This window comes from Pavona decussata, unplaced genomic scaffold, assembly GCF_977016875.1.
Source record: "Pavona decussata unplaced genomic scaffold, jaPavDecu1.1 SCAFFOLD_602, whole genome shotgun sequence".
NCBI classification, from domain to species: domain Eukaryota; kingdom Metazoa; phylum Cnidaria; class Anthozoa; order Scleractinia; family Agariciidae; genus Pavona; species Pavona decussata.
This window is the reverse complement of record NW_028145860.1, coordinates 3,101,622-3,116,579: the sequence shown is the minus strand read 5'-3', so window position 1 is coordinate 3,116,579 and position 14,958 is coordinate 3,101,622. Positions and strand designations below refer to the sequence as shown.

General features: G+C 40.7%; 1 protein-coding gene across 1 annotated transcript; it reads right to left on the bottom strand.

The window, feature by feature from the left end:
• Positions 1–393: 393 nt before the first annotated feature.
• On the bottom strand, positions 394–9,829 carry LOC146449406 (uncharacterized). Its single transcript, XM_085101886.1, has 2 exons — positions 9,672–9,829; positions 394–7,845 (listed from the first exon to the last, which is right to left on the bottom strand). The coding sequence occupies exons 1-2, from the start codon at positions 9,777–9,779 to the stop codon at positions 394–396; spliced, it is 7,560 nt and encodes a 2,519-aa protein (XP_084958012.1). The 5' UTR covers positions 9,780–9,829.
• Between the last annotated feature and the right edge of the window lie 5,129 nt (positions 9,830–14,958).

The window sequence follows — 14,958 nt, the reverse complement described above, 5'->3', positions numbered from 1 at the left end:
GCTTTATCAGACAAAATTTCGGATTCAATTAATTGAACAAAATGAACAACCTTTTTGAGGCTATCTTTCAAGTAAAGGCCTCAGGACCTGTTCTTATGAGCCCAGCTGGGTCATGAACTGGGCTCAGGAAGTGTTGCGAATGGAACAGAAATGTCCAACGTTCCCTTAGAAACGAGGAGCACCTTTAATGGAACTCCGCGAACGTTTTGATTTCCCCACAGGTTTTGTAATTTGTTTAATTTTCCACTTCGAGTTCGGGTTTTTCGAGCAAATGGTAAAACACTCGTGTTAAAGTCACTTTAGCCCCCTACCATCAGCACCCTTAAACTTATCTACGTTTTCAGTCTCATTGGATCCAGTGCACGAAAAGCTTTGCACTAGGTGTCAAAATTGTCAACTTTCTTGGTTTTCATCTCCGTCTGTAAACACCTCAGAAGCGCCTTCAGTACTTTCTGATGATCCCACACTATCTTCACTCGTACTATTTGGTGAAAATGTCTTTAATCCTTCCAGTCGTTCTCTGGCAACCCTTAGTTTCTCCTCAAGAAGCACTGCTCTTGCCTGCGCTTCAAACATGTCCTTTTTAGCCGACGATTGTTCGTTACTCTTTTTCTTTTGAGTCAGAGTGTCCAGATACGCGCTGGTCGATCTTGGCCTGTCCTCGTACTTTCCGAAGGACCTCGGCGACACCGGCTTCGTGTTTTCCGATCTTATGTTGTCTCGTTCTAACCTTACGGCTTCATACATTGCATTGAGATCGTGAATCTTTTGTCTGCTTTCGTCGAGTTCTCTCTGTAGCGTTTTTATAGTATCAATAGTCTTTTCGTCTGCTTCTAAAACTAATAAACGCTGCTGCATCATCTTAAGCTTCTGTTCAACATCTTTCTTTTCCCTCTGGGTCTTTTCGTTGTTTTCTTTCAGCATTGAAATCCTCTTGTTCAATAGTTGGATTTCCTTGTTTAATTGCTCTTTTTCCATTTTCAACTTTTGCACCGCGGCTGAATTTTTCAAATCTTTTTCGTCAACCTGGTCCTGAGAGCTGTTGATCTCGTCAAGGATGTTATCATAAGCCATCTTTAAATCACTGTAAAGTTTTCGTGAAGTGGACATCTCCAATTTCAGCTTCTCGTTTTCGCCTTTTTCATTCATCCAGCTTGACTCGAGCTCTGGGATCTGCTTTTTCAAGGCTTCCAGTTCTTCTTGTGTATCTTCCTGCTTATTCACCAGTGTTAATAATTCAGTGGTCTTTGCACTCATCTCTTTAGTTGCCGCTGAGAGTTCGTTCTCAAGCTCGCGGTTCTCTCTCTGGATTTTCTTCAACATTTCATCCTTCTCTCGTATCTCTTTTGCGTCCATCTCACGGTCATGTTTCTCTTCTCTCAAACGACTTTTGACTTGTTGCAGTTCTTTTCTAAGATTGGCATTATGTTCCTTTGTTTCCTTTGCCGTCACGTTCGCCTTGGCTTGCTCCCTTGCTGAAGCGCATAGTTCGTCTTCAAGTGATGCAATCTTGTTCTTGCAGGATTGCAAATCTCGCAGAAGTTCATCATTGCTACTTGCGTTAGACTGTGTCATGTTCTCTAAATTAGAAACTTTCTTTTGCATCTCTAGCAATTCTTTCATCTGAGAGCTCACCTTACGTTGACTGTTTTCCAAGGCATTTTCTAACTGGGCATTCTTTTGTTGAACGTCAGCTATTTTATCCTCTAATTCTTTAATCATCTCTTCATAGGTGGCGTTGCATTCTTCCATTCCGATAATGGTGTTTTGGGCAGAATTAAGCTCCGATTCCATTGCAGTCTTAGCTTTTACAGCTGCTTGCAACTCATTTCGATCGAGCTGTGCAGAGTATTCGGCTTTATGAATCGTGTCTTCAAGTTCGCTTATTTGTCTGTCTTTCCATTCGCTTTCTTTCTCCAAGGTATCTTTAGCTGTGAGACACTCATTAAGCTCTTGCTCCAGTTCTGCTTTCTTCTCCATCAAACTTTTATTCTTGTTTTCTGCGTCTTCTTTTTCGAGCGCGATATTTTGATAAGCGTTCTCCAGTTCAATCACTTTTTTGCGGCTAACTAGGTCAGCATCCATTGTGTTTTGCGGCATCTGTGGCTTCTTCACAGGGGTGTTTTTGGGAGTGTGAACTTCGTTCAATTTCCGTTGCAATCTCTCATTCTCATGCCTTAAAGCGTCGAGTTGGATCGTTTGTTCCGAACACTGCCTCTTCACCTTGTTAACCTCTTCTTTAAGCCTTTGCTTTTCTTCGTCTAATGCTGCATTTTTCGTCTTAAGTGTGGTAATAACTGGACCTTGCGATAGAATTTCGCCATTTAGCTTCTTGATTTCTTTCTGGGCGTCTTGAAGAACACTTGTCTGCTCACTTGAACTTGCTTTAATCTCTGATAGATCTGTCTGTAACTTCTTATTTCGTTCTTTTAGTTTCTTAATACTGAAATCAAGTTCAGAAATGCGATTATCCTTCTCTTGAATGATTTCATTCAATTTCTGTTCCTTCTGCTCGAATTCGTCCTGTGCTTCTTTCTTTTTCAGAACTTCACTCCTCAGTTCAGCTTCCAAATTTGTTTTCGTATTTTCCAACAGCAGAATGCGCGCGTCTTTTTCTGACATTGTTTTCTTGTTGTCTTGCACTCCTCCTTTAAACTGCGATAAATCCCTTAGAAGGTTGTCGTAGTCGTCTTCAGCATTATTTAACTTGTGACGCTCATTTTCCACTTCTTCTTTTAAAGCGGAAATGTCCTTCTGTTTATGTTGGAGTTGAAGTTGAAGGTCTTTAACAACCTTTTGATGCTGTGCTACAATCCTGCTAAGCTCATCCTGCTCTTGCTCAAATCCTTCTTCTCTAGTTTCATATTCTGCTACTGTTTTCTTCAACTGGAAATTCTCTGCATCGAGCTCCCTGTTCTTCTTTAAGGTCATGTTCATCAAAGCGTGTGCTGAAGACAGCTCATCTCGAAGTGTCTGAATGTCTCTTTCTAAAGATTTCTTCTCGGACTTCACTGTGTCAAGAACAATCTCATTGCCCTCCGCTTCTCTTTCAGTGTGATCCCATTTTGTCTGCAGCTCTTGCAGCTTGCATTGTACTTCAAGAACCTCATCCTCAGCCCTTCGAACCTTTCCTCGTTCACTTTTTAATTCTTCCATGAGAAGATTTTTGCTATCCTCCAGTCGGCTATTCTGTACCTCGAGCTGAGCAGCTTTTTCCTGGACCATTTCTAGCTGAGTGTTCGATATGTTCAAGTCCTCTTTAAATGTCTTCAAATCGCTTTTAACGTGGTCGAGCTCTCTCTCGGAGTCTTCGCTTCGCGCTTTTAAAACCCTTTCACGTTCTTTCAAGGCCTGTAAACTGTTCTGCAGCTGGGTATTAGTGTTTTTCAAACTCTCTACGTCATCTTGCAGGGCGTATTCGTTTGCAATGCTCCTCTGAAGATTCGCTTCCGCTTTCTTGAGACGTTCTTTCATTTGCAGTAACTCCGAGTCTTCTTCAAGATCATCTACATCATACAAATTACTCTGTAGCGAAGGCGAACTCACGACTACTTTATTTCCTTGAACTGCCTGAAGCTCGATCTTCAACTTCTTTAATGCGTCTTTATTTTGATCGAGTTCTTCCTTCAATGAGCATTTGTCAGCCTTCAAGTCTGTTATTTCATTCTGTTTGCTACCTAACTCTTTCTTGTTCTGTAGTATTTCATCTTGAAGCTCAGCAATTTGATTCCCAACGTGTGCGAGATCTTCACGATGCCTGTTAAGAGCGTTTTCCAGTCGTTTCTCTTTGTTCTTCAGCTCGTCTCTCTCGTCATTCAATACAGCCATTTCCTCATTAAGTGATTCGATCTCTGCGATCTTCAGCTTGACCTCTTCTTGGGCGGCTTGTTCTGCTTTTATTGCTTTCTGCAGGCGATCTTTAAGATTAGAAATAGTCTTCTGCTGAGCAATGATTTCGTCCTGAAGTTGTTGATGCCCTCCGCGAAGCTTCTCGCACTCACCAATGGCGCTGGTGAGATTGCCTCGTAACTCTGCAGTTTTTTCCTCCACTTGCACCTTGTCAGCCTTCAGCTCTTCTATCTGACTATTTTTCTGTTCGTTTTCCTTCTTTACTGCATCCAGACGAATCTTTTGCTCCACACACTGCTTGCTGAGCTTTAATATCTCGTTTCGGTTTGTATCTCCCCTGTTCGTTGCGTCTTCCAACTGGCTTTGAAGTGCCAAGTTATCTTTCTGTTCATTTTCGTATTTTAGCTCAAGGTCTGATATCTTTCTGTTAATTTCCAGCACCTCTTCACGCAGGGCCCTTCGTTCCTTATCACACAATTCATAAGTGACCTTCAGGTCTTCAAGGAGTCTTTGAGTCTTGGAATGTTCAAACTGAGAATCGAGGCAGTCTTGGCGAGACATTTTAACGTCGTGCTCCAGTTTTGAGATTTTGGCTTTGTTTGTAGCTATTTCGTTCTCAAGGGAAGCTTGTCGCTCTCTGCTTTGTTCCAACAAAAGATTAGATTGTTGTTGATGGGCAGAATCTTCATTTGCCTTGTCTATGTCATCTCGTTCTTTCACAAGAGTATCTACAGTTGTCTCATACTGGCTCAATTTGCGTCTTAAGGACGAAATTTCATCTTGAGCACCTTTCAGCTTTGACTCGCTGGACTCGTGATAAAATGCAGTGGTTTGCAACTCTTTCTTTAAAGCAAGGTTCTTTTCCTCAAACGACTCCTTCACGGTTTTGAGTTGTTCAATCTGACTGTCCTTTTCGCACATTTCTATCCTGTAGCTCTCAACGATCCTTTCTTTTTCTCGAACTTGATTGTGAGCTAAGAGAAGTTCCTCTTGGATTTTTTGTAGCTTCTTCTCTGCAGTCTGCAAATCATCTTTAAAACGCTCCTTTTCTCTCAAAGCAGATGCTAACTGAAGATGCAGGTTATTCAGTTTCGCTGATTGGCATCCTAGATCGACATTCGCTTTCCTATTTTCTTCGTTTGAATCGGATACTTCCTTTTCAAGGAGCGCCAGTTTGGTTTCCTGTTCTTGCATCTTTCTAGCCAGCCTGCTGTTTTCATCCAGGGCAAACTCGTTAGATATTTTGCTTGTTATCAGATCGTTTTTCGCTTTTTTCAACTCTGCTTGTAAACCCTTAATCGTGCTCTGTATATCTTCGTAGTCCTTGGCCTTTTGTTCCAAATCGGACTGGACAGACTCTCGCATCTTCTGATGTTCCGTTGCTGCAATTTCTAGTTTCATCAGTTCTTCTCTCTGGTTAACAACTTGAATATTTGTCTCGACCGTCTTCCCCTTTAGTTCTTCATTTTGTCTCTTTAATGCTTCAATCTGCACCTCGTACTTAGCGACCTTACCGCATAAGTCTTGCAGTTCGTCTTCGTGGTGCGATCTTGTCTTACCCGATTCTTCAAGGTCCTGTTGAATCTCTAATACCTTTTCCTCCAATTCCATTCTTTGTCGAATCGCTTGATCCCTTGATGTTAAAACCTCATCCAGTTGTTGTTTCAACGTTGCTGCTCTCTCGTTGAGATCGTTTACTTTGCGGCGAAGCTCGTCTCTTTCTTTCACGTGGTTCTCACATTGTAACTCCAATGCTGAAATTTTGGAACGGTAGGCGGCCATGTCTGTTTCTTTGTATACAAACTTGTTGCGTTCTTCCTGTAGAGTCTTAACCAGATTACTTTCCTTCTCTCCGTTTTCCTTCAGGTTGGATTCCATTGATTCTATCTTCTTGTTTGCCACAGACAATTCGATTTGGAGTGTTCCTTTCTCTTGGACTGTATTTTCGCTTAGCTCTGTCAGACGAGCGATCTCTTCCTCGCTACTCTTGAGCTTCAAGGTGAGTCTCTTGAGTTCTTCCGCGCTTGTCTCATGTAAGGAGTCCTTGTAAGACAACTCGGTTCTAAGCGTACCTAAGTCGGTTTCCAGAGAGCTGATCTCGTCCTTGAGCCGTTCAACGACAAGTTCATTTTCCGACACCTGTTGCCTCAGTCCCTCGCATGTTCTCTGGAGTTCTTCCATTTGGTTCTGCATGGCGCTTTCCTCGTCACCCTTTCTCCTTGCGTTCGTATTGCTTTCATGAAGTTGACATTCCAGTTGTGATTTGCTCCTCGACGCTTCTTCTAATTCTTCCTCCATTTTTGTCAATCGTTGCGCCGTCAAAGAATTCTCGTGCTCTTTTTCTTTGATACCCTGCTCGGCGAGCTCAAGCTTTGTTTCAAGATCTTTAATGGTTTTGTTCGCAGCTTGTAGATGCTGGTTTAACTCTTCCTTTTCGTTCTCCGCCACTGTGAAATCCACTTGCATGTCCGCCATGTCTCTCTGAGTTTGTAACAGGTCATCTTCAAATTCCTGGATTTCTTTCTTGTACTGTTCGTGCAACTCTTGTGTTGCAGTATATTGTTCACTCAGTTCATGGTATTTCAACTCCATGTTGGCGGCTGTGACCTTCTGCTCAGCAATAATGATATCCTTGCTAGCAAGCTCTCGTTTATAAAAATCTTCGCTTGCTTTCTGTTCTGAAATGCCCTGCTGGTAGGATATGTATTCGTCTTGTAATTTTACGAACTTTTCTTTCTCCTTTTCAATCTCCTCTGTCAGCTGGGATCTTTGCGCTTCTCCGAGATTTGCTTGGACTTCCATCTTATGTATTTCCTCTCGTGTTTCCTTTAACTTCGTCTCGAGGTCTTTACTCTCTTTTTCTTTCCTTTGAAGTGTGAAACGAACCTCTTGTGCCTGTCTCTTGGTTTGCTGTAGAAGCGTACCAGAGTCCATTGTCCCATCTATGGTTTTGCTCCCTCGGCGTGACTCTAGCTCTACGATTTTGTCCAGGGACTCCTTAAGTTGCAAGCTTAATTGTTCCACCTGTGTTTGGTTTCGACAGAGATCAGCCTCAGTTTCAGAAAGTTTGCGACTCATCGACGATAGCTCCGTCTCCAAGTTTTCAACTTGCTGCTGGAGGTGAGGAAAATCAGCCGATGATTCCAATTCCTGTTTAACTGGTTTAGAGAGACCGTTCGTCTTATTTTCTTTCTCATCTCTAAGATCATGAATCTTCGTTTCCAACTTTCTAATTCGCTCTTTAAAGTCCTGGTTTTCGGCTTTCAACTCCATAACGTCTTCCTCTGATTTTTCAAGTTTAATTTGGGTCTCTGACAATACACTCTCAAGTCTTGCCTTGTCCTTATTTACGACATCGTAACTTTCTTTAAACTCCACCACCTGTCCTTTCTTGGTCTCTAGTTCCTGATTACAAAAATCAAGTTTTTCTTTATAAATCTTAACTTCGTTTTCTAACCCAGAGCAGTTCTCGCGATATATTGCCAGTTGGTCTCGTACGACATCTAACTTATACAGCAATGAACTTTCTTTCCGCTCACTTTCCTCCATTTCTTCTGATTCCCACTCTTCCTGTATAGTTTTTATCTTTTTTTCTGCGGCCAGCAAATCGTGTTTTAAGGATTCGTTCTCCTGCTGAAGGAAATTGCAATGTTCGTGACACTCTTGAAGTTGTTGCTTGGTTCGAGAATATTCCCTGTCTAACTCCACAATGTCAGCATCGTAATTACCATTTGTCAGATTAAGACTTGTAAGGTCCTTCTTCAAAGTTTGCACCTCCTTGTCTAATTCTTCCTTTTCCTCTTGTAACCTCTTAATGATGTTGTTTCTCATTTCTTGGTTGCCACTATTCCAGCTCTCAACCTCGGAACACCTTTGCTGGCTCCTTAGGAGCTCCTGCTGAATCTTTTTACTGTTTTCTCGGGCCTCTACAACTTTATCCTTTAATCTCACATTTTGTTCTGTGAGTTCTTTGATGTGCATTTGCAGATTGGTAATCTGAAGGAAAATGAAGAATTTCATGGTTATTTCTTAGTTTTTGTAAAGTATATACTAGATTTTGTGATAAAAGTTAACGCTAAAAAGTAACGACGTTTCGACCTCTCCGAGGCCGTTTTCAAGTGCGAGTATTTATGCTACGTTTTGTATTTTTTACTCGCACTTGAAAATGGCCTCGGACAGGTCGAAACGTTGTGACTTTTTAGCGTTAACTTTCATCACAAAATCTATTTCTAAGAAATTATATACCCTGTACAACTAAATGGTTCAATTCTGGGTCCCAGAGGGAGAAGCCACACATCCTCGTCGTGAATCCAGGACAACGCCTATGGAAGCTAGTAGGAATCAGACAAGCTGTTGCTCAAACTCAAGTGAGGAAAACCAAGAAGCATAGGTCATGTGAACGCTGAGGAAAGAGTGATCAACGAGGATTATCTGGGTATAGACTATCGCTGATAGTATTAACGACTTTTGAGTTAATACTGAAATAAACTGATGGCAGCACAAAACAGTTACTTTAGGTAGGAAATTGCCTCTTGACAGAGAGTTTAGTTTGATTTAGTGAAAAGATTAACGTTGACCTTTCAAACTAGAGTACCTTCAGAATTTTTTAGTTTTAATTGTCAAATTCTTCCCTGGCAGTTCTTAAGCATGAACATCGAGTCCCATCGTTGAAAGCATATGAAAGACGATATGATGGAAAAGTTACTCTATTTCGGGGACGCATGTTGTTCTTTCTCTTATCGCTTGACTGTCTTTAAGATCGAGAGAATTAGGGACCGCTTGTAGTCTACCTTAAAACCTGGAATCATATCAGAACAGGAGCTACGACTTATACCGTCGTAGCCATTGACGGACTAACCCTGAAAACTCAGAAATGCACCTAACCCTGAATTTGGGTACTTCATATAAAACATGTTTTTTTGTCGTTTTCATGTGACTTCATGTTTGACAGAATTATGTGTGTTTAAGAGAGAATTAAGGTTAGGAGAAACCTTGTGATGTCTATCATACAGCTCATTAATCTCATTAGCATGCATTTCTGGACATATCTCAGGTGCTTCAACTATAACTCTTGTCTGTATTGACTGTTTTATTAACCTTTGAGTTTTCAAGTAATAGTTATATCACAGACAGGAACGGTATTCTATCGACAGCCATGTATGCACCCAACTTAGCTTCTCTTAAATGGGCTCATTTGCGTCAGTACACTGAATTCTGTAAACTTTTGTGAAATGTTTTTAATTTAGAAGTTGACCTTTATCAGATCTTTGACTTAATATCTTTAATGGAGAGTACTCAGAATGGAAATTAAGTTTTTCACTGATATACGTGTTCTTTAAACTTTTAAGCTTAATCACACAAGTGACGATAATGAACCAAATCAACTTGTGGTTATTGTCTTTATGTATGAGGGGTGAGCATTAACAAGAATTGATTGACTCTGTTTTATGGCTTGTCCGGTGCATGTTAATGGGAACCAGTATACAATAAAATATGTTTATATTCGGCATGTTTCAACATGTCTAAGCAATCGTTAACCGCAAACTGACCGACGGATCACGGAAAATTGCCAGGAAAAGTAAAGAAAACTTCAACAAATGATTTGTTAAACAATTAAGGTTTTCAAATTAGAGGTGAATGTAGAAGGCCGTCGATATTAAGCTATCAAGTAACTGGCCGTGTAAATTCCCACCCAAGATTGGAAATTTTACGTTTCGTGCGTAGTTGCTGACAATATACTCTTTTGTGACTGGAAAAGTGCTTTGTGTGTGTTGTATTAGCACATCAAACAACGCGGTAGAAAGTTTACTTCACGCTCTTACCTCATCAGCATCATTTTCCTTTAGTTTCTGTACATCTTTGCGTCTCTCGCTTCCGTCATCCTTACAGATCACGTTGTTGTTGATCAGTTCTTGATCTGTATCAGCCATCTTTAAATCCTGGTCGTTTGTTTCACAGCATGCCGTTAAAATCTCTTAGCGTCCATTTTGGAATCCGTTAGCTCTCTGTTAAAGTGACAACACGTGCATCAATACGCTCTGAAAACGAGTCTTTTCAGAAGTCACTTACATTCCGTGTTTTAGCAAAGCATCACGCTTTTAACAAATATGCGATCTAAGTGATAAATTCAGTTAAAGTTAACATTTGAAGGCGTACTATTGTATGCTTGGAATCTTTTCAGTAATGACATGCAAAAAACGCTGCATTTACACAATGCTTTGTTTACACAAATCAGTAGATACGATGTCTCGTGAGATTTGAGGTTTTAGACAAATGAGCTGTATTGTTTTCTTCGTTAGCGTCGAGCTCTTGGGATAGTGGGCAGAAGGACAAGAAACTATTAAAATCCTATATTGAAGAAAGAAAAATATCAGTAGTAAACTGGTCTTACTTCGGTGTAAAGCTATGAAATACGAATGAGTAGTTTTACGAGTCAGCTGTACACAGTCCTTTGTCGAAAAATCCAAAACTCTCTTTTTACTACTGATCGGGGATAGCAAAGGTATTTCTAATCATTCAGTAATGTACCGCACAAAATTTCTCTTGATGTGCTTTATTGCAATAAATTTATTGATGAGTTGTTGAAAGGGAAGATTTTACAGCACTTTTTTTAGACGTTGTTGGTTGATTAAGGATTTCATCCACATACCAGGAATTACTGCTAAGAAGCTTTTGTTTGAATACCATTAAATTGGTCGCATGAATGCACGTGATCGCAACTTAGGATTTTATCAACAAACTCATAAGTGAGTCTGTGGTGTCCACGTTCAATAAATTATCGTATCGTACCGTAACCTTTTATAGTGCAACAAACACGACTTCTGGGAAGTCAAGTTCTGTAGCTTTCATCCAAATGGTCACACTTTAGGATTTCGTCCGGAGACTCAAAAGTTAGAACCTTCTTCTAAAGCATATTATAAACAGAACCACAGGAAAGTAATGCTCAGTAGCCGTTTCAGTTTAGGATTTCATCCACAGACCGGAAAGTACAGTCCACTTCGTACATCAGATCACAAAAGAATAGTTTCTATAAATAGCTCACAGGAAAGGTAATGCTCAGTACCTTCCATTATAAATTGCCGCACTTTAGGATATAATTCTTTGGCTTGTTTCATTTTGTTATCTCAATTTTTCCCCTCCTGTTATTGGCGTATCTCTCACTTCCGCGGACAGGTGAAAATACTCGAAAAATAAATGAACGGATACCATTCCATAAATACTCTTTTCTATTAATTTCTCCACTCTTCCGCTTTTTTAAGGTGGGTTTTTTTTAAAAAGCCACCCCTTCTCTATTGTTAAGGGAATTGAAAGAGTCCCCATAGTGAAAGCGTTAAGTGCATTTGATAACCTTTTCGATTTTCCATGAACCTAGTTTAATGGCCTTAGCTCCCACAAGTCTCCTGTAGCTCAGTGGTAGAACATCCGAACAACAATATCGGGAGGACTTATGTTCGACTCCTGATAGGAGCACTCGGAGTTTTTTCCCGAGTATGCCTGTCTCACTTACTGAATAATACATAATTCTCATTTTTTCACCAAGCTTAAAATATTCCATCACGTTTATTCCTTTTCGATTTCCTTTTTGGCCTGCGTGGCAAGCGTAATCGGGGAAGGGAAGGGTGGGGATGGGAGCGAGAAAAAGTGAGAGAAAAAAGGGTGGACTGGGAGAGAGGAGAGGGAACGCAGGCATGCGTTCCATCATCCCTCTCCCAGTCCTCCTTTTTCTCTAACTTTTTCTCACTCCCCCTCCCCCTCCTCCCTCTTCCAATTTTTTTCTACACACATTATCTATTATCCTCTCCTTCCCGAAAATTTTTTCCACGCTTCCAAACTTCAAATTTTTTGTTTCTTTTACCTTTTTATAAAATGGTCTGATATTTGCATATGACAGGAAAAGAAGTCGAGAATCATCCGCAAGGTCGAGAGTAATGCATTTGAATTGTAGATTAATTTTAAATTATTCCGCTCCTTCCGTCACCTATTACCACGAGGAACTTGATGGCAAGATGGACGACGCTAAAACTTGATATCGTTTAAAGCTTATTTTCCGCGAAGAAAACTTGGTCCTACAAACGGCATATAACATTTAGTCAGTGTATATCGTATATATCGTCATGACAGAGGTCCCTTGGTACGCGCCTAACTTGCCAATGCAAGGCTGCTTCGAACCTTTGGTCGCAAACATGGCGTGGCTGAACATAACATGAACAGTTGCATGAGAAGCCGTTAGAGGTATGTAATCACCCAGTTTTCGAACATTTTTTCTTTATTTTCCTGAATTGCTAATCGGTTTATAACAATGTCAGTTACGCGTTGATAAATGAAAATGGTATGCAGTTTCATTTCAAAGGCCAAGATAATCGACGACCCTTTGCTTAACCGCTCAGTTTCCTGTAGTAATTAGCGTCTAGGAGTTTTGCCAACCACTTTTGGAAGAATCAAGAGTTAGAACCACCTAACACAGCATAATAAATAGCACCACAGGAAAGTACTGCTCAGTAGCTTTCATTTGAATGGTCGCACTGTAGGATTGCATCCACAGACTCAAAAGTTAGAACTGCCTTGTACAGCATAATAAACAGCTCCACAGGAAAGTACTGCTCAGTAGATTTCATTTAAATGGTCGCACTGTAGGATTGCATACACAGACTCAAAAGTTAGAACCGCCTTGTACAGCATAATAAACAGCTCCACAGGAAAGTACTGCTCAGTAGATTTCATTTAAATGGTCGCACTGTAGGATTGCATACACAGACTCAAAAGATAGAACCATTCTGTATACAGCCTGACAAAACGGTGAACACTTTTTCTATAGCTATCATAAATTTTGTACACTGACTTCTTCCATATTTATTTTCAGGCAGACATCACGTACGAAATTGGGCAAAAGAAATAGATTACCTCAGCGTAAAGATTTTGCAAAAGGTGAGAATGCTTTTAGTATGCAAACTGAGGATCTGTGCCAAATGAAACTTACAAAGAACTTTTTTGATTGAGGAAGGACAATTTTGCTTGTTTTCATGTTTGTGCCATAAAATGGATGGAGCCCCAAGAGTGAACTGAGACATTCTCTCACCCTAGGGGTGGATATAGGGGAATGGTTGTTTCACAATGGAAATTCCAAAATTTTCTAATGTAGCGGAAAAAGACCTGCACCGTTTGCGACGTCTCACATTATTGGTCGAGAGAACAAAAGAACGAAGAACAAAACAGTGGAGCTGCAGGTTGTCTGGGTCCAGTAAAAATAAAGCTTAGAAAATTTACAGGCCTAGTGAATGTAGCACATCCTCTGACCCCCTGTACGTGACCCCCATAAGCATTCCCCTCCCTACATAACATCCACCCCTCTAGTTCGCCCCCTCGCCAGTCTATCTCATCTTTTACAGTTTTGATTAATGTATTAATGTAAAGCAGACCTCTAGCCACAAAATTTCTTCAGCCCCCTCTTTCTGGATTCTCTGGACTCACCCCTGAACTGGTCTTGGAAACGAAACGAAACTTCCCAGAGGATACTTTCCTATGACTTATGTATGTACTGATGTCTGTGTAGTCAGCCAATGTGTATGGTTTTTTGATCGCCAGTTTTGTTCAGTACAAGGCAGAGATTTTGAACGGGTTATAAAGGCTATTATTTTTCTTTTGGGCTGAAAAAGATATTTTAATTTTGCCAGTTAGGTTTTTCGGTTAGTTGCACCCCTCCCTTGATCCTTTATCTCCTCACGCACCGTGTCCGCTCGATGTCATGGAACAAACAAGGAAGGGTAATGAAAACTAATATGACAAATTTTCATGGTTGCATTTTGCTTTACAGCCAGTGGTATCACAACAATCATTGCCAAGAAGAGACAGACTTCCTAACGATAAAGATTAATTGAAAGGTGAGCTAACAAACGTACCCTCGCATGGTGGTCACCATCTTATTTCAGTTTACAACTTAACAATGCATTTAAAAATAAACGTATCATGAGAATTAACTCATTTCCCGCCAGCATGTCTATCCTGTATTCATACATACCGACATTAGTTGTATGCGTCCAACAGGTTGTGGTTATTGACTCAATTTGGTCTGACATTAGCCTGTGTAGCAGTAGTAATCGGGGAGGGGGAGGGGGAGCGAGAAAAAGTGAGAGAAGAAAGGGGTACTGGCTCCCCCTCCCCTCCTCGATTGCGCCTTCAACGCAGGTTAGTCTGACGGTTTTTGAAGGTTTAACCCTCTCATTCACTTTTCTAGAAAGGCGGGGAACATTTTTCTAGCCTGAGTGTAAGGCCTCCCTTAGAGGAGGCTACATATGATCTTTTTGCCTTTAATTGTGGTTCGCTCCTTAAAGTGGGGAAGATTTAAATGAGTATTTGATTTTATGAGCAGAATTGATAAGGTAATTCGTAAAGAGATTCGCGAGCTGACGTTTCTCGCGTTAGCCCTTCGTCAGAGCGAGTCCAATGGATTTAGGGTTAAGTTTACAATAGGTTCGAAATGAAGCTTGGATTTTCCCTTTAAGCTATGGGTCGGCCACCGTCGATCATAATTTGAACATTACTGGTCCCCACGAGAGAAACAGGCAGTACCTTATACAAACGTATTTTACTATCGGGCTTTGTTCCTAACTAATATATGCATTCGTGTAGCGTTGTCAGGGCGCCAACGTCTGTGAAATTCTGTTTAGCTTTATTTAAATCTTCTTTCAAAACAATTTAAAACAGTCGATGATATTTTTTATCCGCTTATAGCTGGAAACGTCAGTCATCAGGTGATGGAGAGTGGAGAATTGTGGAGACAAGGAAGAGGATTGAACTTCGGACGGAGGACGGAGGACTGCGGGAATCTCTTGGCACAAGGTTTAGTCGCTTAAAATTGTAGCATATCAACTGTAGGGTGCAGTTGTTCAAAGCTGATTAGTGCTTACTTTTGACATAGCCTAAGATATGGTTTCTCTAGACAAAATTCTGCCTTTATATGTTGCAAGGTAAAGCCCTTGTTTCAGGCGAGAAAGCGTTTTTCAATGTTCAATTACGGCTTCAGTTTGAGAAGGAATTAACAAAATAGTACGTTTTCATTTCTGAATTTGAATTTTGATCGCTTAGCCTTGATAAACGTAAGAATTGTGCTTT

What these genes read in the sequence shown, in the direction of transcription:
- LOC146449406 (XM_085101886.1), bottom strand. Translation starts at nt 9,779, where the DNA reads ATGGCTGATACAGATCAAGAACTGATCAACAACAACGTGATCTGTAAG. An exon ending in AGGAAAATGATGCTGATGAG is followed by an intron (nt 7,846 to 9,671) that starts GTAAGAGCGTGA and finishes ATTTTCCTTCAG; the next exon opens with ATTACCAATCTGCAAATGCA.